We start from the raw sequence: 24,004 nt of genomic DNA on the forward strand, positions 1-24,004 counted from the left end.
ATCAATTGAAGGGATCCCCAAAAGCTCCAGGTCAACTGTATTTATCTCTTACTCCCAAAACCTTAGAGATACTGGCTCTTATAGACACTGCCTCACATCCTGTCTATTCTTTTTCCCACCAAGTCCTCCCCCCCACCCCCCATATTTGGATGTGACCTTCCGGACTATGGATTAACTTTGATGCTAGGCTTGTTGAATGAAGATTAGAGTCTTTGGCAATAACTGAGAATTGACATGGAAAATCTCTAATTAACATTTGAAGTTTTCTGGATTGGGTCTGGTATATTGCCATTGGACTTGGGGCCTTTAGTTTCACATCAACCACCAGTTTGTAAACAGCCTTTTCTTCCCATTAGAGAAACAAGGAGGAATAAAGGATGCCCAAGATGCTAAAGTGAAGTCAGGGTGGAGAAGTGCAGAATATAGAGATGATTTCTAGAATCCATTTTCCATCTTCTAATGGTTATTTAGGAAGTATTGGATTCCCATTTGAATTCCTGCTCCATGCTGGTTTATTTTTTATTCCAGTTTTTCAAGTCTAAGATGGAGCTATCTGTTTAAATTCCATACTTTTTAATTACTTAATGCTTGAATTTACACATATTTCCAAAAATCATTAACCTCTCCCTGTTAGTACTGGAAAATGGAGGCTTTGTGAAGAAGTAATACAATGCATGAGTGTCAGCAAGTCAAAAATGGTGTGCATGGATGGATTTTATACATACCTCAAAATCCCAAAGAACTGAAAAATCCATAGCTTTCTCTTCCTCAGCTCGGGGTACAGTTTTCCTGGGTATACTTCCATAGGGCATACCCATTAAAATCTGGTTGAGAGAAGGATTAATATTTTATTTCACTGTCTTTATCTCAATTCCACATATATGTGTGCCTTTCTCTGTAGCTTCTACTGAGCCAAAACAGAGAACATACATTTTCCATTATTTTTTTGTTTACTGAATTTGCTGATGGGTCTTAGTAAAACCTCTCCAAGCAAACTCGATAATTTATTTGTAGAAGGAGCAGATAGATATTCAGAATGGTGTCTTCTTCCAACTATACTAGCTTTCATAAAATTATCAGCCTCCCTCCAGTAGATTGAGTTCCACAGTTAGTTGCATTTTCAAATACTGTTGTGCAGGAGATTACCCCAGTGTGATAGCATTTTTGTGTTACAAAATGACAGTGATTTACAGAAAATTACTCTGAGGATCTGAGTGATTTTGGTTTTGAATATATAGGTTTGAAAATTTTTTTTCTCTTTGAAGAGAGCAACATACTGGTTTAAATAGAATGAAAAATTTACCTACAGTCATATTACTATTGCAATACAAGCCCAGGGGAGATAGTGAAGTGTGTTAACTGTGCTTTGGAATTCTTTTTACCTGTTCAATTTCTTCTACTTCTAATACCTGTCTTTCTTTTCAAGACCTTATTCTGGGCAAACTATCTCCTACCCTTATTTTCTACTTTCTAAGGTAAATACCTGCAAAGATGTTTACTGATAATGGGGCAAGGTGACATCCCTTCTAGAAATACAAGAAGATCCAAGCTTACAAAAGAATTCAAATTCAGCTTCTGATGCTTACAGTCTATGTAGCTTTGTGATTGTGAAACACAGGACATAGCCTCCAAGATACCAGGTAACTTAAAATATGAAATATCACTGTCAACAGTATTTGTCATGATAAAAATTAAATAGGCTTTTGTGGGTGCCCCAGAAATCTAACTCCCTTGTGAAATATTGCTTCTATTATAAAATGCTTTCAAAGTTCCAACAATTCACTTAAAAACGAAATATTTGTGCAACTCTGTATGTGTATGTGTGTATATGTGTGGACTGCCCATATTTGCATTGTCAGTACAGATCAGAAAACTTTGTAAACCCCAAAGCACATCTTTGAAAGCAGAATTTCAGGCATCTAGGATGTTCTGGATGAGTACTCTGCTCGCACCCTTCGCATCATACTATGCTGTCGGCATATTGGAGAGACTGCTGAACTGTATCTCTTTAGGGAGCTCTGAATCTCATTTTGAGGAGGCTCGTGGAAGATGGATAACCTTATAAGTAGATCAATTGCACTATTATCCTTGGAGGCAAATGACTTCCACTTCTTCCTTTTTCTGAGAAGTCAGCCAGTCAGCAAGTTTTTAGCATCTTAATTATACTTTTGACCCCTCCATTTGACTTGTGGTGACTCCTCTAAGCTCTTGACTTCAGCTCCTAATTTCTTTCTGTGAAGAAGAATCCTTTTATATCCCTTTCAATTCTAAATCCTCCCAAATCAGGACATGTATAGAAATTGCAGAAAATTATATATGTCATTGGAATTTTAATGAATTCTTGTTTTGGTACCTAAATTATTTCTTGCTAGCAAATCGAATGTAAGCTCTTTGAAGGCAGGGACTGTTTCTTTTCTTGTCTTTGCATCTTCAGCCCTGGATTTGACTTTTATTTAATGAATGCTCATAGGATGGGATTGGGATAGATTAGTAAATTCAATTCTTTTGGCTACCAGAGGAATTTTCAGTATCCCCTATGATGTGAAAGTAAGTATGTTCACAAATCTTTTTTATTCCCTTCTTTGGAGATTTCAGGCAAGTATTATCATCCATAATTACAATATCACAAGTTTTTGTTTTATTTTATAATACAGTAGGTCTTTATTTACTTTTAGCATTCATGATTCCATTGCATAGAGAATTGCATCTACCAAAAGAGAATGACTGTTGCTTTGCCCATTTGTTGTCTAGTCTCAGAGTTTCCTGAAGGTAATAGGGACTCATAGGATCTCTCTAAGGTCACACAGCTAATACTTGGCAGAGATGAGGCTCGAATCCAAAGCTTTCTGATTCTGAAGCCAAGTTCTCAATAAAGAAGCCGTAGGTTTTAAATCATCCTGCCCCTGAGTCAGGAAATGATCTCTTTTAATAAATATATGAAGCATTCAATTGAATAGTTACATTTGATTATAAGGCTTGCTGATGAGAAGTCCTGCTAAGTTAATAAGATATTTGTAAGTAGGCTTTATAGCTAATGTATAGTTCAGAACAAAGGGCTTATAAATAATGGAGCTTGCATTTGCAGTCTGGGGCTATTATAACACACTGGCAGTCACTTCTAACTCATCCATTTTAATTTGCATTGTGTTGAGGGTTTTGAATTCCATAATGAATGGCTAAACAGCAACATGTCCCAAGGGTGATGACAAAAGGTAGAATTAGGTCCAGTGTGTTCATTAAGCCATTTATAACAGAATGATTATTGGCCAGCTATTGTAAAGTTGATTGGTAAATCAGCAGAAAATATTACATGTAGAAAGTGCGTTATCTTGTAGCCCTTTCAAAGAATGCATTTGGATTCATAAGACACTGCTAGTAGCATAAGCAAAGCAGCCTAATTATGGATGTGTGCTGCATTTAATGGACTTGGTGTTCTGTTGAAAAGAGACTGGATTTCAAATTAAAGAGGCTAAGGGCAAGTCATTCAATTATTTTTGCCTTGTTTTCTTCACCCATAAATTGGGAATAATATTACTTGCTTTGGGCACCTCTCAGGTGTGTTGTAAAGGTTGAATGGAACAAGGCAAGAGATGTGAGCAATAATGACAATTAACAATTAAATATTGTGTTAAGACTCGCAAAATACTTTCCACTCTTTCTCATTTGAACTTCACAGCCACCTTGTGAGGTGGAGAATACAAATATTATTATCTCAATTTAACAGATGAGAAAACAGAGAGTCTTAGACGTTTTGGCTTGTTCCCCTAGTATGATGGACTGCATATTCTTTTAAATTAATTAAACATTTATTAAGTACCTACAGAGTATACAAAGACAAAACTGTCCTTGCTCTCTAGAAGCCTATATTCTACCATATGTCATGAAAATTTAATAAACGTCTGTTTTAGGATTATCATGTTGAGAAGTAGTTGAATTTGAAATTAGGGGATCTGAGTCGAAATCCTAACTGTTACCTAATAAATAGGGGCAGTTAGGTGGCACACTGTGCCACCTATCCACTGATAGAATACCAGCTCTGAATTCAGGAGGACCCGAGTTCAAATCTGACCTCAGACACTTAACACTTCCTAACTGTGTGACCCTGAGCAAGTCACTTAGCCCCAATTGCCTCAGCAAAAAAAAAAAAAAAAAAGCTATATAAACATTACCACCACTACTATCATCATCACCTTCATCCATATAGCCTTGAACAAATTACTTAACTTTCAAAGCCTCAGTTTCCTCATCAATAAGATGGGAGGTTGTTGTGGGCTGTATGATATCTAAGATTTTTTCTAAGGCTAAATCTTAGATCATTATTTACAAATAATGAGACTTCTATTCTTACCTCGGGGATTATAACCAGCCCAAAAATCAAACCAAAAAGCACTAGATTCACTCCATACATCCATCGGAGGAAAATGAAATAGGAGGCGACTGAAGAACCAAAGTGACCTGGGTTGAGGGAAAAGAAAAACATTCAAGAGCAGGAACAATGGAAATCCCTTGGTCTATGCAATAAGAAAACATAACACCAAATATACCCACCACCCAAACTCTTGCACAGATGAATGTTATCAATTTGAATAAAAGAGCCCAAGAAACACTTACTTTCAATCTCTTTGATCTTCATTTCCCATGGAATACATTGAGTCTTGAAATTATCAAAATCCCGTTTAAATTTGATCCATTTCTGAAAGGAAACAATTGACCTGTCGCATCCTTGCTAGAGCAGCAAATGGAAAAAGTCTTACTTGGGAGGTGGGAAATGGGGGTGGGATGGTGGGCCATTTTGGGGACATTGGTCAATTGGAGTCATCTTGGTCCAGCACTTTGCAACTGGGGCAGGGCCAGCCAGAGAAGGAGGAGGAGTAGTTAGGTTGGACAAGCCTTGTCTCCACCCATTCACTTGTAAAGCATTTAAGAAGCTATGGCAAAAATAATGAAAAGTATGATAGCAACACACCCACTTGCCAAATCTATTGAATTAATTTGTTAATTGTCAAGTCAATAAACAATTATTAAGCATTTGCTGTGTGTCGAGCATTGTGCTAGGAACAACACAATTCTATCTTAGGAAAGAGTGAAACAGCACAGAACAAATACAGCTTTAGAAAATTGAGTGTAACATAATTGAAATCTTATCATTTTGGAATCTCGGGGTGATTGAAAAAGATGGTAATGTATCTATGATGGAGAGACAGAATGGGGCAATGAAAAGAGTGCTGGATTTGCAGTCAGGAAAGGTTTGGATTCAAATCCTGTCTGTGACACTACTTGTGTATAGTTACTAGTTGCCATTTCTCTGATGCTCAGCTTTCTCATCCATAAAATGGGGATCATGGTACTGGAGCACCTTATTTCAGGGATATTGTGAGAAAAGTGATTTACAAACCTTAGGGTGCTATAGAAATGTGAATTAAGTGAGGGATATCACTAATGAATAGGGTGGACCCTCTTCAGTGAACTTATGGGATTCCATGGACAAGAGAATGGGAAAGCATGGATGAGCTGTGATCTGTGTCACTGGAAAGAGCATTCACAGCAATAAGATCGCAGATCTGTCATCAGACACAGATTGATTGGTGGAGAGAATGAAACCTTAGCCAAGTTAGGCTTTTCCAATGCTGCAAATAGCAGTTTTCCCCTCTGAGTTATTCTAACCTTGTATCTTTATTATTTTCCCTATTTGTCAAGACCTAAGACCAATTTCCTAGATTGTATGAGTCATAAAAAGAGAACATATTCTTAATATATTTTTTGGTTTACTTAGTGTGCAGTATATTGCTTCATACATGCTAAAATTCTAATTAATGTGAGTTGAATTTATTTTTTAATCCAATTAAAAAAAATAGATGGTTTTTATGTCTAAGGCTCTAGAGGTGTTAAATAATTTTCAATATACCTGCTTTAAAAACTAAGATGATTTGTTATAAACTTGACATTGATTATCAACAAAACTCATTAAATTTGCCTAGTAACTAGTTACATTTATACTCATTTTAATGAATAAAATATTCTAAGAATTTTTCAATTTTTTCTTCTAAGTCTTCACCAGGATGCTTTGTCCATTCTTTCTAATTTACAATTCCTTTTAGGTAGTGGTAGTTTTGTGAACTTTGTATTTATGATTCTGTTTTTTTCACTTTAAAATATTTCTTTTAAAATAAATTTTATTGATATCTTTTGTTTTTATATTAATTACATTTCCCAGAGTATCCTTTCTTATGCTTTATTCTAGAGAGCAATTTCTTACAAAAAACATGAAAAAAGAAAACAAACTAACATAATTCAAAAAAGATTTTTGTATATCTTTATACTTGTTAGTCCTCATTATATTATAGTATTCTGTTACATTAATTTATCACTATGGCTAGGTGGTTTAGTGATGAAGAGGCTGGACCTAAGTCAGGAAGAGCTGAGTTCAAATTCAGCCTCTGAGATTTACTAGCTGTGTGTCTCTGGGCAAGTAACTTGACCTCTGTCTGCCTCAGTTTCCTCATTTGTAAAGTGGGGATAGTAAAAACACCTTCCTTCCAGAGTTATGAGGATAAAATGAGATATTAGTTGTAAAGAATTTTGTAGCTTTTAAAGCACTATATAATTATTATTATTATTATTAGGAGGAGGAGGAGTGCTGCTAATGCCACAACTTAACTATTTCTTTACTGTTGGACTCTAGTTTTACTCCAGGATTTTTGCAATTTCAACAATGCTACTATGTTTTCCCGAATATTTTCAGGGATATTTTCAATAACAAGTGTTAGGTCAGAGGGAATGATTAGTTTTATAACTTTTACTGTATACTACCAGATTACTCTCCTAAAAAGGTTTTACATTTTAGCAATTCTTCTAATGATATTTCTTTGTTTCTCCTCTGGCTTTGACTTTCATGATATCATTGCTTTTAATTTGTCTGATTTATTGATTGGGAGGTAGTTCTTTAAAGTTGCTTTAATTAATATCTTTTTGATTGTTAATGAGAACAAGTACTTTTTCAAATGATAACTAACAGTTTATATTAATTCTTTTTGGAATGGTACTTTCATATTTTTTGACCATTTACTTACTGTGAGTTGGAGGTGTGTTGACTTTTTGATCCAAAATAAACATTCCTTAAAGACTACTTGCAGCCATTTTTATCTGTTACATTGCATTGATATTGAATGATTATTCATGATCATTTATCATTACCTTAGCTTACATTTTGTAAAATGTGACAGAAATTTTTTTTATACTGGCCTTCCATTCCTAGCTAACCTACCAACTGAATCTGTGCTATTAGAAAATATCAGAGTACAAATTAGAGTTCATATCCAAAAGCCAAATATTACCCCAACTTCTAACATAAAAGACTTTGAGTTATTCCCTTAGTCTCTTCCCTTGATTTTTTTATGCCTTAAAGATCTCACCAGGAAAACAAAAATAAACCCAGGGATAGTATATATGAGTAGAGATTGTTATAATTTTTTTTGGCTTAGATCTTTGATTTAATTGGTGCAGGGAGCATTTTCGTGAGGAAAATGATTCCACCAATGCAATGGTTATGCAATGGTTCTTAGAGTCTTAGAGAATTTCCTGGGGAAACAGAGATTTATGTTCTAGAACATAAATGGAGTTTGAACCAAGCTTCTTGACTTTGAGACTGTTTTGTTATTTACTACACCTCAGCAACCTATGGGAATAGCATAAGAAAAAAATTCCATGTAAATAATGATTTCTTGTTCAGCTGTTTCAGCTGTGTTTGACTATTTTGTATTGTATTTAGGTTATCTTGGGAAAGTTACTGGAGTGGTTTGCCAATTCCTTCTCCAGTTTACTTTTTAGTTTTTTTTTAATTTTTTAAAATTATAATTTTATTGACAATACTTTTTAGTTTTTAATAGATGAGAAAAATGAGGCAATAAATGCATGACCAGGTTGCGAGATAGGAAAAGGGACCCAGTCAAACCAGGTGACCTAAGGGAGATTTTGGACAATTAGCCTAAAGATATGAATCCCTTGCCCATAGGATTTAATTTTTTTCCCTCTAGATTATAGTTGAAATAGAACTCTTCTACAAGAGTGATCCACAAATCACTCCTTCAAGTAAGAGACAGTTTCTCTTGGAACAATGAGCTGGAGAAAAACCAAGTTTTATATAGAGGGCCACCTTATCGGGGAAAGAAATTGACAGAGCATGGAGGTAGGAAGAGGGAGCCTGGATCCACTTCCCATTTCTATCAGCAACTCATTGTGTGATCCCTCGCGAGGCATTTAGTACGCTGTGTCAGCTCATATCGGCATTCTAGAGATCATTTTCATTACATCTGAGAAGCATTTACATGGATTAGAGGTTTTGTATTGATAATGGGCTTCCCTTTGAACAGAAGCTCATAACAAATGTAGTCATTATTAAGATGGAAGAAAGACAAGATTGACCCAAAGTGTCCCATTCCCCTTACTCCCTCATTGGTATGGCACATACCTTATTCATCATCATTTTGTAGGCGTAGAATTTCTTGCCTTTTCCCTTTCCTAGTGCTCCTTCAAACTTCTCTACAAAGGCTTGGGCTTCCCTGGTCAAAAATAGGGCAGGTGCTTAATTAAAAATCAAACATAAAAGAAATAGGCTCTTTGAAGATGTGCAGGTGGCTTAATAATAATAACACGGCTTTAATATCTGTGCAGGTATTGGGTCAGAAAGATAACCCACCCATCTATTGAATATTCTCCAGGAGGTCAGAGCATTTGAGAGAATGCATATATATTCACAGGGGTGAAGGTAGAAAATTATACTTTTTTTTTTCAAGATTCAGCCCTTTCTTTATGGAAAATCTTCCTTGATCTCTTCCCATAGAAGCATAGAAGCAGCCTCCTCTCCCTGAATCACTAGCATCACTCTGACCTTTGCAATAAACTTAATCATATTTTAATTTATTGTTGTGCATACATCTTTCATCCTGATGGGCTAGCTTCTCTAGGGCACAAAAAGGATGGTCTTTCTTCACCTGAATGACCCAGAACACTACCTTGCATAGATTAGGGACTTTGTAAGAACACACTGAATTGAATTAATCACTGGTGAACCCAGAGGAAAAAGGGTGAGATGAGGAAGGTAGCTTGCTATGCCCATTCTCCTAATTCAAATCAGTCCTTGAGTCAAAGACAATATCAGTTTGAATCAAAGTTCAGTTTGAGGAATATTTTGATATTCTGGTCAAAAGTGGTAGAAAAAAAGCTGATTTTCCTTTTCCCTACCCTTCTCCTTCCCCCTCTCTGTCATCTGTCTGTCTCTTTCTCTGTCTTTCTGCCTCTCTCTTTCTGGATTGGCTCCAGATTTGTGTTTTCATTGGGATGAGAATGCACTAATGTGCATTGATGTCTTTTCTGGTCTTCCTTTCTTGGTGCTTTTGGTCACTTTTTAAGACTATAAATCATCAGGGTCAAATAGCCAATTTATGTAAGAGTTGGTTCTTGATTCCAAGATTCTCCTAAAGAACTTTCATTTACTATTAATCATTCTGCTGTTTACTGGTTATGTGACTCACTGTTTGTGTGACATAGGGGATTAAACATAGGAACTAGAAAACCAGCATTGGACTCAAGATGGAATGAGTTTGAGTGCCACCTCTGATACATATTTGTGTGTGATTCTGGGCAAGTCACCTCACCTCCAGATGTCCCAAACAATACCTTGAGTTTGCAAATTCTTAAATAATGTGGTTAGATGGAGTTTCCTGTCTGGGGATGATCTCCAAAACAGTAAAATCACAGATCCTACCTTCACCCTTTGAGAATGATCCGATACAAGTTATATGACTACCTTTATCTTTCAGTTTCCAAACCTGTAAAATGGATATAATGATACTTGTACTACTTCCCTCATGGGATTGTTCTGAGAAAAGTCTCTGTAAACCTGAAAGTAATATAGAAATACTGCTTATTCAGTTTCTGGAAGGAGGTAGTCTTAGATGTAGTCTAATCTCACCCATCAGACTTTAAAACCAATGGTAGGAGACCCAGACCTTATACTACTTCTACAGTATTTGATTGCTTTGGTTCATCCCTCAGTGTGATGAAGGCTGTGTTTTGGTCCAAAATTTTTGACTGGACCCAGGGATGCTGAAGAGGCAGCCTTTGACTGCAATATAAGAGAGCAGGGAAATAATGTCTCCTTCCTGGAGAAAGGCTTGTGCTTATCCCCAGAATAGGTCAAGCTTGGGATTCCTCTCAGAATCCTCACATGCAGCCAGAATCAGAACCATTCTCTGGCTCTGGTGGCTCCTGGAAGGGAGTTAGAGGGAGAGGGAAAAGGGATCCAAAAGTCTACTTCACCTGAGAACTTCTAATTTTTTCATCATTGGCCAAGGTTTATTCCGAATAGTGGCGATGACCTTCTTTTTTTCTTCAACCTGTTCCATGATGTGGGCCATTTCTTCCTCTGCAATGAACTCATTATCCGAGGAGTTGGAAATTGATGGAGAAGAGCTAGAGGTAGATTTCAGATAGAAAGAAGAATTTTTAAAAAATCTAACTATGGGCTTTTTGTTTTAAAATGTTGTCCATATTCCAAGGAACCTGAAGTATGTAAGAAATAAAGAAATAATCACAATAATCATGTCACTCACATTCAGTAATGCTTTTACCAGCTATTTTCTTTATAACACCTCTGTCATGAGAAAATTGAGCTAGTGAGGGTCAAACAGAAGGGAACTGAGAGAGAGAAGAGAACTTGCCCACAATCACACAAGAAGTCTCTGATGTGAAATGTTCCTGACTCCAAAATCAGAGCTCTCCCCACTGTGTTATCTTGGTCATAAGCAATTATGTCAGTGAAAAAGGTTGTTATATACTCCACACTTAGCTGTACTCTGTGTTCCATTATTGCCGCCTAGAAATGCTAGATTGAGAAGGAAGGATAGGATTCCCTCTAGATCCCATAACAACCCATTGCTCTGTATTACTTGGGATCTATCTGGGTTCTTGAGTACTGGCGATTTTCCAGGGCTATTAACCTCAGGGTCACAACATCTATCTGATGAAAATAATGTCAGAGGCCATCAAATTCAACCCATATCTGAGAAGAGATCATCTGGATTATATACTGTTGATAAGTGACCATTCAACATCTGCTTTCAGATTTAAAGAAAAGTGAACCTAATACTGGTAAATCAACCAATAAGGAGTTTTTTTAGGTGACAAATAATGCTCATTGGGAGTGGGGAGAGAACGAATGGATTAAATCCACAAATTATTTTGACCATTAGTTTTATCTACTTTCTCCCTGGCCTTCTCAGAGTGGCTAATAACCATCAAGTTGACAATAGAATTTCATCTTCTCTTCCTTCTGTATTCTACCTAAGATACAGCAGAGGTAAGTAGCCCAAAGGAGAGCAGAGAAGGATTAGAATCCTTGAGGCTGGATTAAGTTTCAACATGACTCCAAATTAGGAGGGAGAAGTGGTCCCTCTAAAGAAGAATCTTTATTCTTTACTTTTTTTTTTCCTTTGGACCCTACTGGCAGTAAAGGTTATGGACTCTTTCTCAGAGGATGTATTTAAATGAATAAGATTAAAGACATAAGATGACAAAGCTGGTGAAAATAAAAATGTAATTTTTTTCATTTGAATTTATCCACCAGCTCTTTAGAGATCCACAATCCCAGATTAGGGGTCCCCTTCCTAGGATGAGGTTAAATTTACAGGGAAATTATCTTACCTGTGTTTTTTCAGCTGTTTCTCCTTTTTCCTTTGTATTTGCTTTTCTCTATTTTTGGCTTCTTTCTGTTCCTTGTGGGAAGTCTTCCAGTCCCTCTTCCTCTTCCCATTACAAGACTTCTCTGCCTTGCTCCACTCATCTTCCCCAAATACTTCACGGCGTTTCCTCCGGATATCTTTCTTCCGCTGGGGAATCCTGGCCTTGATTTCTGTATTCCCTCCTTCTTTTTCTTCCCTTTTGCTCTCATGGGATCTCCTCTTCCTATTGGAAGGAGCCTGTGGCTTGCTTGCTGCAGCCTCTGCTTTTGGGATTGGCTTTCTGGAAATTCTCTTCCCATCTGCCAAATCTGCATGGGGATAGAAGAAGAACAAGAAGGGACCAGCTCACCTCATGTTCTGGGATGGGGAATCCACCCATCCCACTGTGTGGAGTTTTCCAATTTCCTCTGGTGAATTTGGAAAGGAAGTCAGGACACTTTTCTACCTGTGGGGTAGCAAGTAAAACAAGCTCATCGTTTTCCTTAGAAAGCGTTGAGTCACTGAAACCTTATTTATTGAAAAGCTAAGAAAAGCGTGAAGTGAATACAAAAGATCCAAATCCAGGCCTTACCTCGAAATCTAGACACTGTGGGCAAACCAGTTCTGCCATAACTACATTCTCAGGGTGAGGAACAATTCAGACTAAGCGTGTGATTCAGTAGATCAATATTATTTATTTTCTTGCTGTAGCCTTCCTGTCAGAGGAGGTGGGGATGATGGTTTCTGTTTTTTTCATGGACTGACAAAATATTTTTCTTTATAAACCAGGCTTTCTTCAACTATCTGGCCTCCATAGGGAGGAGTGAGTTTATCTGGTACTTCTTATACTTCTAATTTCTGGGAAATAGCATATTATAGGATCATTCTGTGCCCTTCAGAGAACAGAACTGGAATTTAAAAAAAAAAACCTGGATTCTAATTCTGTTTTTACCATTTATCTGAGTGACCTTAATCTCCCTTGATTTATAAAATGATGAGGTTGGACTAGATGGCATTCAGATTACCTCAAGTATGTCTCTATTCCACTTCCCAAATCCAAAATGGGAACGAAAACATTCATATCTTAAAGGAGAAGGAACTAATAATAAAATGATTTTTTCAAGCATGGGGTATGGGGGCCAATGGTGATACCTAAGGCCAAAGTTACTCAATATTCAGTATATTTGGAATGGGTTATCATGGAACCTGTTAATGGGATAGAATCTTCAGAGCTGCCTGACTATAGCTCACAAGTACTATTACTGTATATCCCCAGTAAGTGCTTAGGACCATGATGCCAGGCTAACTCAATGAAGTTTCCTCCTAGTCCTGGCCCTAAACAAAATTGTGAAACCAGTTCTCCTCTTACCACTAGTTTCCATCTTAAATATTTTCCCCTCCCTAATGGAGTCTCCTCATTCCCCACCCCAGATATCTTTTTTTTAAATATCAGCTTCCTTCTCCAATCTTATCTCAGGAAATAGTCTAATAATTTAATTGCTTTAAAATATAAATGACTTACAAATGGTTTTTACTTAGAAGTTAGGTGTCCTGCCCAAGATCACATGGCAGTATATATCCAAAGTGGCACTTGAACCAAGCCTGGTTCTCCAGTTCCTATTTTCTAATCTTTATGTCATATAAAAAATAAGGCATCTAACTAGTAAGTGCCAGAACAGTTAATTGAACTAGGACTCTCCTGACTCAAAGGCCAGTGTTCTTGCTAAAAAAGACTAAATATAGATTTTGTCTAGGTCAGTGGTTGCAAAAGCATGGTCTAGGGTGCTGGGAGTATCTGAGCCCTTTCAGGAGCTCACTAAGGTGAAAACTATTTTAATAATAATGCTAAGATGTTTTAATTTCTAATATAAATATGCATATTATAAATATTAACATATACTTTCATTATTAATAAATATTAATAGAAATTTAATTAATAGATATTAAATCTTAATAGATATCACCTACATAAATGGAAGTTCTTTGAAGAGGATCCTCAATTTTTAAGAGCCTAAAAGGGTTATGAGACAAAAAAGTTTGAGAATGACTGATTTAGGGCATTTGGGGTGAGAAGCAGAAGTGAACATGAGAATTACCCATCAATTTTTCAGGAAGAATTGAGTATGGACATCCTGACTTTGACATCATGGTCTCCAGAAAGGAGCATTAATACTTCAAAGGGTGACAGGTAATGTCAGACTCTGGGACTATATTAGGCAAAGTGGAAACGTGAACATATTTCCTACCCAAAAGAATTAACATACATATATCTAGATATAAATGTTTGAAAGGCAGTATGGTACAGTGGATAAAGGGGCCCTCAAAGCCAGGAAGAGCTGATGTCAAGCCCCAATTCTGACACGTTAGCTCTTTGACCTTGGGGACTTACAGTCTTTAAGAATGGCCAAGAACACCAGGAAAGTAAGATCAGACATTAGTAGGAGTTTCCTCATCCAGGATTCTTTTGTCTTGATGGAATCTTCGGTCCAGACCCATTACACACACACACACACACACACACACACACACACACAATAGCTGTTTGCTACTTTTGAACCAGAATATCAAAATATTCTTCAAACCAAACTTTCAATCAAACTGGGGATTAGAAGAATGGACACAGCAATCTACATCCCTCATCTCACTCTCTTTCCTCTGGGTTTACATTTAATCCAGTCCAATTCAATTTAATATATTCTTTTTATTATAGCTTTCTATTTACAAGTTATATGCATGGGCATTTTTTCAGCATTGACAATTGCAAAACCTTTTGATCCAACTTTTCCCCTCCTTCCTCCCACCCCCTCCCCAAGATGGCAGGTTGACCAATATGTTGCATAGTATTTTGACCTTTTTTGTTGTTTGTTTGCTTGATTTTTTTCCCTTTTATCTCCTTTTCATCTAATTTTTCTTATGCAGCATAACGAATATGGAAATATGTTTAGAAGAGTTGCACATGGTTAACCTATAATGGATTGGATTGCTTGCTGAATTGAGGAGAGAGAGGGGGAAGAGAGGGAGAAAAATTTGCAACACCAAGTTTTGCAAAGGTGAATGTTGCAAACTATCTTTGCATGTATTTGGAAAAATAAAATACTATTAATTACCCCCCAAAATCCTGAAGCACAGGAAGCTTATTCAGCTTTTATGGATTTGAGGTAAGACTTGAACCCAAGCCTTCTTTACTTGAAGTTTAGTTCCCTATCTATTATATCATATTGCCTCCTAGGGTTGTTGTGAAGACCAAACAAAATGATATAGGTAGAATGCTTTACAAACCTTAAAGCGCTATGTAAATACTAGCTCTTATCTCTTATCAGTCTCCTAAAGATTCCACTTCATTTGAATACTTTTAATTAATAATAATTTTCCTTCCTATCATACTTCTTCATTTTTAAATCCCTTGGTCATAGATAGAAATAGAACTAGCACACACTGACTGTTCACCAAGATATTCAATACAAAATACCAGCTTTGCCAACAAGAGTCTCATGCAATTATCAGCTCCAGTGGATTCAAGTCATCCCCCTCTGCAGTCACGATGTGAATTGCTCAGGTCTATTATGCAAGTATATCCTTAATTCCAGATGACTTTGAGTCACAGGAGCATAGATGCCAGGCTGGAATCCACTTTAGAGTTCATCTGGTACAACCTCTCCCTGGGATAAGACATGATCTGACCAGGGTCACACAGCTAATTACAGGATGGAAAGCAGAGTCAGAAAGGCGAGTTGTCCACTTCTGACAGCATGTCCTTCAAACCTATTTCAGCCTTTTCTCTTCACTGATGATTAATTCATATTTGTATAGTGACTAATACTTTTTAAAGGTGCTTTCCCTGGTGTTATCTCAGGAAAGAAAAAAATTCTAAGATTCTAAGATGATATAAGGCTACTTTTATGGAACCCTTGTTCCATAAACTGAGTGCTCTGACTTAGATGCAATCCAATGCCCTGCTTGGTTCTCATACCTGAGTTTTTCCTACACACTCACTCACTCCCCAATCCCTCACACATCCACACATCCTTGGATTTGGTACAGTCCCTTTGATCCCTTAAATTTATTTCTTGGTTGGGAACATACTAAAAGACTTTATTGGTCCTTTATTTTAAAGGACTGATGTGTCTGGGACTCCTAGATACAGGAGACTTGTGAGGTAGGATGGCATAATGGCTAGTGATTTGGAGTCACAGAGACCTGCATATGGCACAAGACAGAATAATGTCTCCCCTAGAAATGGGCAAGAATGCCTGAACCTGCCCAGACTTCTGGAATTTATAGTTTTTGGCTTATATTTTGAGGTGAGAAAACATTGCATAGTTTGGGGCAGGGATCAGACTAAAAGGAGACCTCAAAAAAGGCAAAGGTGGATTGTTCCCTACCCATAAAGTATCACGAAGACCTTGGAGGCAGTGAGGATCTGAATTCCTCTCCTCAAACTCATACTTCTTTCTGGGATAATGAAGAGGTGAAAGCTAAGGATTTTTTTTTTAAACAAAAAGTGTTGTTGGCCACTCATTCAGGTGGTTGAAATTCCAAGGAGAGAACAGGGGAACTAGTAGTTGCCTTCTTTGCCTTAATTTAGAGGGATGTCACTGGAACCTACTTGTAAGCTTAGATAAAGTTATAGGCTTCATCGGACTGATGTAGTCTTACGTCTTATAAATACCTGGGGTTGGTCCTCTCCTTTGGATTTCCTTTTGGCTCTTTATTTATGGCATAAGGATTCTTTTTTGTGGAAGAGCTCCTGGAGCCATGTAGGGGAGAGTTGCTTTTCTTGAATAAGAGCTAGGAGCCCAAACCAAGAGGCCATATTAGAGAATTTTCTCTTTTTAATTGGGGGTCATTATCATTGTTATATTTCATGATTATACTTCCAAGGACAGAATTACTATGAATTTGGATGATTTAAATCTGCCTTATCAGACCACAATCTAACACAGCAATTACTTAGGTTTGCACTATCTTACAAGACCTTGGCCAGACACTTTACCTCTTGGGGTGTCAATTTCCTTATTTTCAGAATGAGGATAATAATTATCACATTTATTTGTTGCAAGGACAACACTTTATAAATCTTAAGATGTTATGCAAATGTGTATAATGACAATGATAATAATAATACCATTTATATAGTTTTATAGTTGGTTAAGTACTTAGATACATCTTATTATATTTTCTTAATAACCTTTATTATACCTATTTTAGAAATGAAATACAAAGGTAGACAAACTGATTTAGAGATACATAGCTAACAGGTATCTGAGGAATTATTATTATGAAACTTAATAATTACTCTCTTTTTCATTTAGCAGGAGCTACAGGAGACTAGGATCCAACTGGGCATCAAGGGCCATTTATGACCCATAGGTACTTTTAGCTAATAATGGTGCTTTCTTACTCTTCTTCAGGATTCAAAATTCTCAGATTTTCCTCTATTTGGAACACTGTGGGTCACATCTACTCATTTAGGCAATAATTTATGGAGCATAAGGCTTTCAAAGTACTTTACAAAGATTGAATTTGATCCTCACAATAACTCTGAGATTAAGATGTTAATGTTATTCCCATTTTAGACATGAAGAAACTGAGGCAGAGTCTGAGTGACTTTCCCAGCATCACATAGCTAGGAGTGTCCGAGGATGGAGCTCTATCCACAGAGTCATTGTTTCCACCTTCACATTGAAAGTAGCTTACCTCTCTAAGACAATTGCACTTAATGCTCCATCTTTAATAATGATGGCTTTTAGCCAGATTGCCTATCCTGTCACTGGGTACAGAATGATGAACTAAGGTTCTCTTTGGCTCATTCATAGAGTTTAAGGGAACTCAGAGATCATCTGGTTCAATTTCCCTGTGTCACAGAGGAAGAAACTGTGGATCCAACCATGAGTCACAACTATTCCAGTTAGTGATGGTCCTTGTTCTCCCCTACAACTGGACCAGCCAGGTCATATCCGGCTACAGTGCTGCACCTGGAATCAACTAAGATCTGAGTTCAAATCTCCCTTAGATACTAACTCTGTGACCCCAGATAAGTCAATTAATTTTTGTCATTCAATCACCTTATCTGTAAAATGGAGCTAATTATAGTACCTATCTCTCAGGGCTGTTATGAAGCTCAAATGAGATAATATTTATCTTTTAATTTTCAAGCCTTTAAATGCTATACAAATGCTAGTGGTGGCTGTTATTGTTGTTGTTACTATTAGTATTATCTATTATCATGTATCCTTAAAATATCAATGAAACTATTTGTGAAAGCCTTTACAGCTGGACGGTAGATAATCTCCAGCTGTTGTAAATATTCTTTGCCACTTGAGTTCTTGCTTAATTATTACTGGATGGGAATTCCTTAGAGGAATTCCAAGTCCTTGGATCATGGAGATAGAAGGGGTCTCAGAAGCATTTTATCAATACCTTCACATTTTACTGATGAGGAAACTGAGGACCAGAAAAAGTTAAGTGACTTAGCAGAACTAGGGTTTCAGTCCAGTTTCTCTGACTGTAAATCTAGCTTGGACATCCACTCTGCTGCCCTACCTTATCTTATTCACTTGCATTTCCTCAGTGCCTATAGAACTAGATGCTCAGTCATTATTATTTTTGTTCATACCTGTGATTTTGTCGGTCCCAGTGAGGAAATTCACTTTATGGATGCAGATTGGCAAATGTCTGCAAATTAACCTCTGTCTGTAGTGAGCTACTTGCTGGAGTCACACAGTCAGTATATATCAGAGTCAGAATTTGAATCTACATCTTCCTGGTATACAAATCAATTCATCACTCTGTGATATCATTGGCCCTTTTCAGAAATGAAGGACGAACAAGAATCCCGACACCTAGGGTGAATTCTATCCCCTCACTACCCTGTGCCATGGTTCCATTGACAACTGAATTACAACTGAATAAATTATTATTAATAGTCTAATCCATGAGTTGTTTCCTTTCATAGTCTTGGGAAATGTTCTTGGCTATTCTTAAAGCAGAGAAGGTCCCTCCGTAAGCAGGGAAGGATTTTATCATCATCCCATTCAATTTTTAGTTCATTCTCCAGGAAGGATTTAGTCTTGGTTTTCAACTAACTAGCATTGTGACCTTGGACATATTGCAATTTTCTGGGATTCGGTTTCCTCACCTGTAAAATGAAGGGGTCAGATTTGATGGGCTCTAAAGTCTCTTCCAGCTTAAATCTATTACCCTGTTATTTCATGATCCCTTATTCATAAGCCAGGGAAAAGGAATAAAGAAAACACAGGTTAATATTGAAAAAGCATGTAATAGCACTTAGGAACCAGCAAGGGAGAAGGCTTTCATCCTCAGAAAATTATTGACTACATCTATTTAGCAAGTAAATAGCATATTTGAATGCACAGGAGGAGACCTGATCCATTTTGAAAGTTTGTATGATAAAAGTAATCTTTAAGAGACTTTTTCTTTTTTTCTCCTTTTGGTTAAATGTAGACAGGAGGGATAAGAAAATTAAGTGATTTGTTTGGTAATGATTCTAAAAGGGAAATTTTAATATATGTATGTATATATCTCAGTCTATCCCCTGTCCTTACTGCCATGGAACAAGTTGGGTAACAGAACCATGCTGATCCTAGTGTCATCAGGATAGCTGGAAGAACCAGCCAAATTGAAGGGAAAAATAAAGAAGGGAGGACTATAGTCCAGGCTACAGTGGAACTGGGGGTAGGGGCTGGGAAGGAAGAGAAATGTCAAGAAGAGAAACTAGGGTAAATGCAGGAAAAATGACTATTGGAATGGATGCTGGGGGTGTCTGGGAACTACTACCATTTTTTGTTTGATTTTGCTTTCATTTCTAAGGGCAGTATGGCATAATGCAATGCTATCAAATTCAAATGGAAATGGGTACTACTAAGCTAATTAAGAAGATAGAGCTCTAGGACTGGAGTCAGGAAGATTCCAGCCTCAGACATTTCCTAGTTGTGCAACCCTAGGGAAATCATTTTGTCTCTGTTTGCCTCAGTTTCTCCATCTGTAAAATGTGGATAATAATAGCACCTACCTCTACCTCCCAGGATTGCTGTGAGGATCAAATGAAGTAATTGTAAAGGGCTTAGCACATTATTTGGTATATAGTAAGTGTGATATAAATATCAGTTATTATTATTATTAATTATTATTAAAATGACATAAATGAGGATCCCTGAGGACTACATATTGACTCAGACACAAATGAACATTATTTATGTTTTATTGTATTTTTACTTATTTTGTTAAATATTTTCCAAATGCATTTTAGTCTGGCTTGGGTGCGCTCAGGATTCTTGTGGGCTGTATTCAGAGGTATATTGTTCCACACTTCTGGTATAGTATATGATCTTAAAGCTAGGAAGACCTGGATTCAAATACTGTTTTTAATATATCCTGACTCTGTGGCTCAGGGAAAGTGTCCTTGGAAATTCTGTAAAACTCAAAGTTGTAGAATGCTGATCTGCATTGATAAAGTTTTTTCACTAGAAGTTCCATGTACCAATGAAGTCAGAGATCTGTCCCTTTCCCTTTTTCTATTTCTCCAGTTTGTTTTCCTTATGTCCTATATTTTCCATCTGGCCCCAGTAGAACTCCTTCTTCCACTCTTAAGGTCTCTCCTCCCTGATTGAATCCAGTGGCCTTTCCTTGAAGCATCCATTCCAATTTAATAAACATTTATTAAACACCTACATTGTGCCAGGAACTGTGTTAAATTCTGGAAATGAAATTTATCCCCACTGTTCTTTTCCCAACAAAGATGTATTTGACCTAGTAATTCCTCTTCCAGGAAAAAAAGCTCTATTAAGGGATTAAGGGGATGCTGATGATGGTGAGGATAATAATAGAATCTCATTTATACCACACTTTATAAAGTGCTTTCCTTACAACAACTCAGAGATGTAGGCACTCCAATTAAAAGGCATCCCCAAAGCCAGTATGTTTTGAACTACTAAAACTTAAGACCGCACTGAGACTTTTGGGACATCCCATATTATTATTTTAGTTTTATAGATGAAAAAACTGAGGCTCACCAGGACACAATTGGAGAGTTATGGAGGCAGAAATGAATTATGGTCTTTTAACTCCCAGTTTTTTTGCTATGTTATTAGAGTCACTTTGCAGGCATATTTCCAGTGTGCCAACAGGGCTGAGTTTCAAGAAAAGCTGACAAAAAAAGGGTGGAAAAGGACCATCTATCCAGGCTCTTTGACCTACAGGGGAAGCATCAGAGCAGGCTTGGTAATAACAGTTAGGGAAATGAGGCCGAATAGGGAGTGCAGAGTAATCACTGGGTCCCTTCCATTTCAACTCTATTCTACTCAACCCAGAAGATCTTTTTATTCCAAACTTCACCCAGAAGTTACTTAACCCCAAATATTAAGAGAAAAAATTGGGGCAGCTGAGTGGCAAAGTGGATAAAGCACTGGTCCTGAAGTTAGGAGGACCTGAGTTCAAATCCACCCTCAGACATTTAACACTCACTAGCTATGTGACTTTTGGAAAGTCACTCAACCCCATTTGCCTTTCAACACCTTCACCAAAAACAAACAAAACAAAAAGCAGAAATCATCCAGGCCAGTAATAATAATTGGCTTTTGTATAGCACTTTACAAATATTATTTCGTCTTATCTTTGCAACCACCTTGGAAAATAGATGCTACTATAATCCCCTTTTAAGAGATGAGAAATCTAAGTCATAGAGGTAATGTGACTTGTAAATTCTCATTTCTTGATAAGAAAATAACCTCCTTCAGATTTCTTTGCTCTTCTTCCAGGTTTGCTGAGCACTGATCAAGAAAATCACAGAATAGAGATGGATTCAGATAGTATGAATTTGTGGTACATTTCTTAGCCGATAAGGCAGCATGGTGCAGGGATAGGATAGAGTTTAGGAGTTGGGGTTCATATTGGCAATTTGACTTTGGGCAAATTGCTTAATTTCTCACTGACTCCAAGCAACTCTCCAAGATGATTTTATATTGCAGAGAAGGTGCTAAACTGCCTTGGTAGAGGGAGTTTTCTCACTGGGAGTTCCCTTCCCCAGTGAATTACAAATATGGCTTCCCAACTTCAGGTGGGTCCTCTTCTACGTCTCTCAAGTACTTATGCCATTTTCCAAAGAATCTTCTCTCCTGTACTTCTAGTCCTGATGATATAAGGAAGACCCCATCTTTTAAAAAATATCCATCTACCAATGAAGATTTTTAGAAGTTTGGTTTAATCCCAAAGAATTGCCCGAGATATTGAGACTGAGGTACTGACCCTTCCCAGGGTCACACAGCTCGTATGTCAGAGGCAGCAGTTGAAAGCCAAGTCTTCTTGAACCCGAAAACAACATTTGTAGCCATTACTCTGTGTTATGTTTTTGGGTTTTGAGGATGTGGGTTCTTAATGAATGCTAAAGACAATCATTAAGTGAGTGGAATATGGGTTCCCAAACTTGTCAGAGTGATTGTTTTCAATATTTGAAGTTAAATGAAACCTTCAACAACAACAATGACAACAATAGCACCCCAAGCCACACATCCATCTGTGGTGCTGCAAAGTTATGCTGTTTGAAAGCTGGGGATTTAATGATTCCCACTGTTCATTTTTTTTCCTTGTTGCAAATAGTCTGCAATTATCACAAGTCTAGGCAATGTGAGAAATCTGAAGAATAATGAGAATAGACTGAAATAGCTAAAATTCGTCAAGGCTATATTATTAGTGTGGGTTGAGGAGACTCCTTGCACACAAGTGGGTCACAACCTAAGTTACAAATTAGTACATAGATCTTTGGGTTGTTCCCTGAAATTCAGAAGTGAGTAAATTATTCCAAATTGTATAGGCAGTAAATTGATGTGAATCTGGCCAGATCAGTTCCTTATTTTAAGCTCCAGAATGTGACAGTAGCTTATTTTCTTTCCATGGCCATGACACAGAGGTAACACTCACATCATGGAATACAGTGAAAACAGAAATGCTTTATTTTCAGTGCCCTGTCTTTGAGAGGAATTGAGTCTATGTACAATTTTTCCGGAAGAGGGAACTCCTGGGTGACTAACTCCCTCCATTACCCATGTCATTGCTACTTTCAGAGATTAATATATATTTATACACACACACACACACACACACACACACACACACACACACACTCTGGATCATCTTGGGTATCAGGGATGAGATTTGAACCCAGACCTTTTTGGCTTTCAAGCTGATTCTTTCTCCTCTATCCCATGCTACCTTTATTAAACTACTTCATTAAATAAGTTATATGCCCCAGGATCAGAAGTTTGAAGGGTTGGGTCATGTATGTTTTGTCTCTGTTGTAGCATCTATTGTTTGTTTAATTTGGTGGAAAAAGAATCCTGTCTTTCTATAACTCACTAGCTGAATGACCTCTAGCAGCTTACAATTTCTCTGGGCATCATTTTTTCATCAGTAAAAGGAGGTATTAGATTAGATTAAATCAAATCTATCATTTACAAAGTGTCCAACAATGCCTCCTAGCTCTAAAATTCTAATTTTTCAACTTACCCTCAAATTTTCCATCCCATCAATGATATACATTGATCAAAGATCAGATAGAAAATTCTTAGCAGTCACTTATTACACTAATGCTTTTTGGGGAAACTTAAGGTTGACTAGGATTTCAGAGATGGTAAAGCACAATGGAAAGAGCATTGTCTCTGGAGCTAAGGAACTGGATTCAAATTCTACCTCTGATGGATACTTCCTTGTGTGATTTTAAGCAAATCATTTACTCCACCTGAACCTTGGTCTCCTGATCTGTAAAATGGGGGATTTGACTAAATCACTCTGATATCTTTTTTAGGGCTAAAACTACAAATTTACAATCTCTACCTTAACACAAATTCCTTCTACAACCTCTCTGACAAATAAGAGATCGTTTAGTTTCTGCTTGAATAATTCCTAAGTTAATTCATTTTGCTTCTGAGTAACTTTCTTGTTAGGAAGTATTTTCTTACATTGAATCTACATTTCTTTGCAACTTCTAGGTAAATCTAGTCAACAAACATTTATGCAGCACCTACTATGGGCCAAGAAAGTCATAAAATTTTGGCTTCCATAGAATTTTTTGGGGGGGTCTAATCCAGTGAATTCATTGGTGTATCAGAGAACATTCATGAAGAAACCCCTCCTCCCAAAGTGGATCTGCAAATGACCCATGACTTAGTTCCTAAAAAGTTGCCTGGGGCAGTGAGTTCTTCTACTCATAGTCAATAGTCTTGCCCTCTTGGAACAAATGGAACAATTCCAATCACTCCTCTCCCCCATAATTT

General features: G+C 37.1%; 1 protein-coding gene across 1 annotated transcript in view; it reads right to left on the reverse strand.

Annotated features, from left to right (window-relative positions):
* The window catches only part of TMC2 (transmembrane channel like 2), a 62,549-nt gene that overhangs the window by 36,605 nt on the left and 1,940 nt on the right, over positions 1 to 24,004 (reverse strand). Inside the window, exons 3-8 of the mRNA XM_012551301.1 lie at positions 11,701 to 12,046; positions 10,318 to 10,470; positions 8,468 to 8,558; positions 4,612 to 4,693; positions 4,349 to 4,455; positions 726 to 824 (exon numbers count right to left, since the gene is read on the reverse strand). Coding sequence (XP_012406755.1) covers positions 726 to 824; positions 4,349 to 4,455; positions 4,612 to 4,693; positions 8,468 to 8,558; positions 10,318 to 10,470; positions 11,701 to 12,046 — 878 coding nt within the window. The remainder of the gene's footprint in view (positions 1 to 725; positions 825 to 4,348; positions 4,456 to 4,611; positions 4,694 to 8,467; positions 8,559 to 10,317; positions 10,471 to 11,700; positions 12,047 to 24,004) is intronic.

The sequence above is a fragment of the Sarcophilus harrisii genome, chromosome 5 (assembly GCF_902635505.1).
Source record: "Sarcophilus harrisii chromosome 5, mSarHar1.11, whole genome shotgun sequence".
NCBI lineage: Eukaryota > Metazoa > Chordata > Mammalia > Dasyuromorphia > Dasyuridae > Sarcophilus > Sarcophilus harrisii.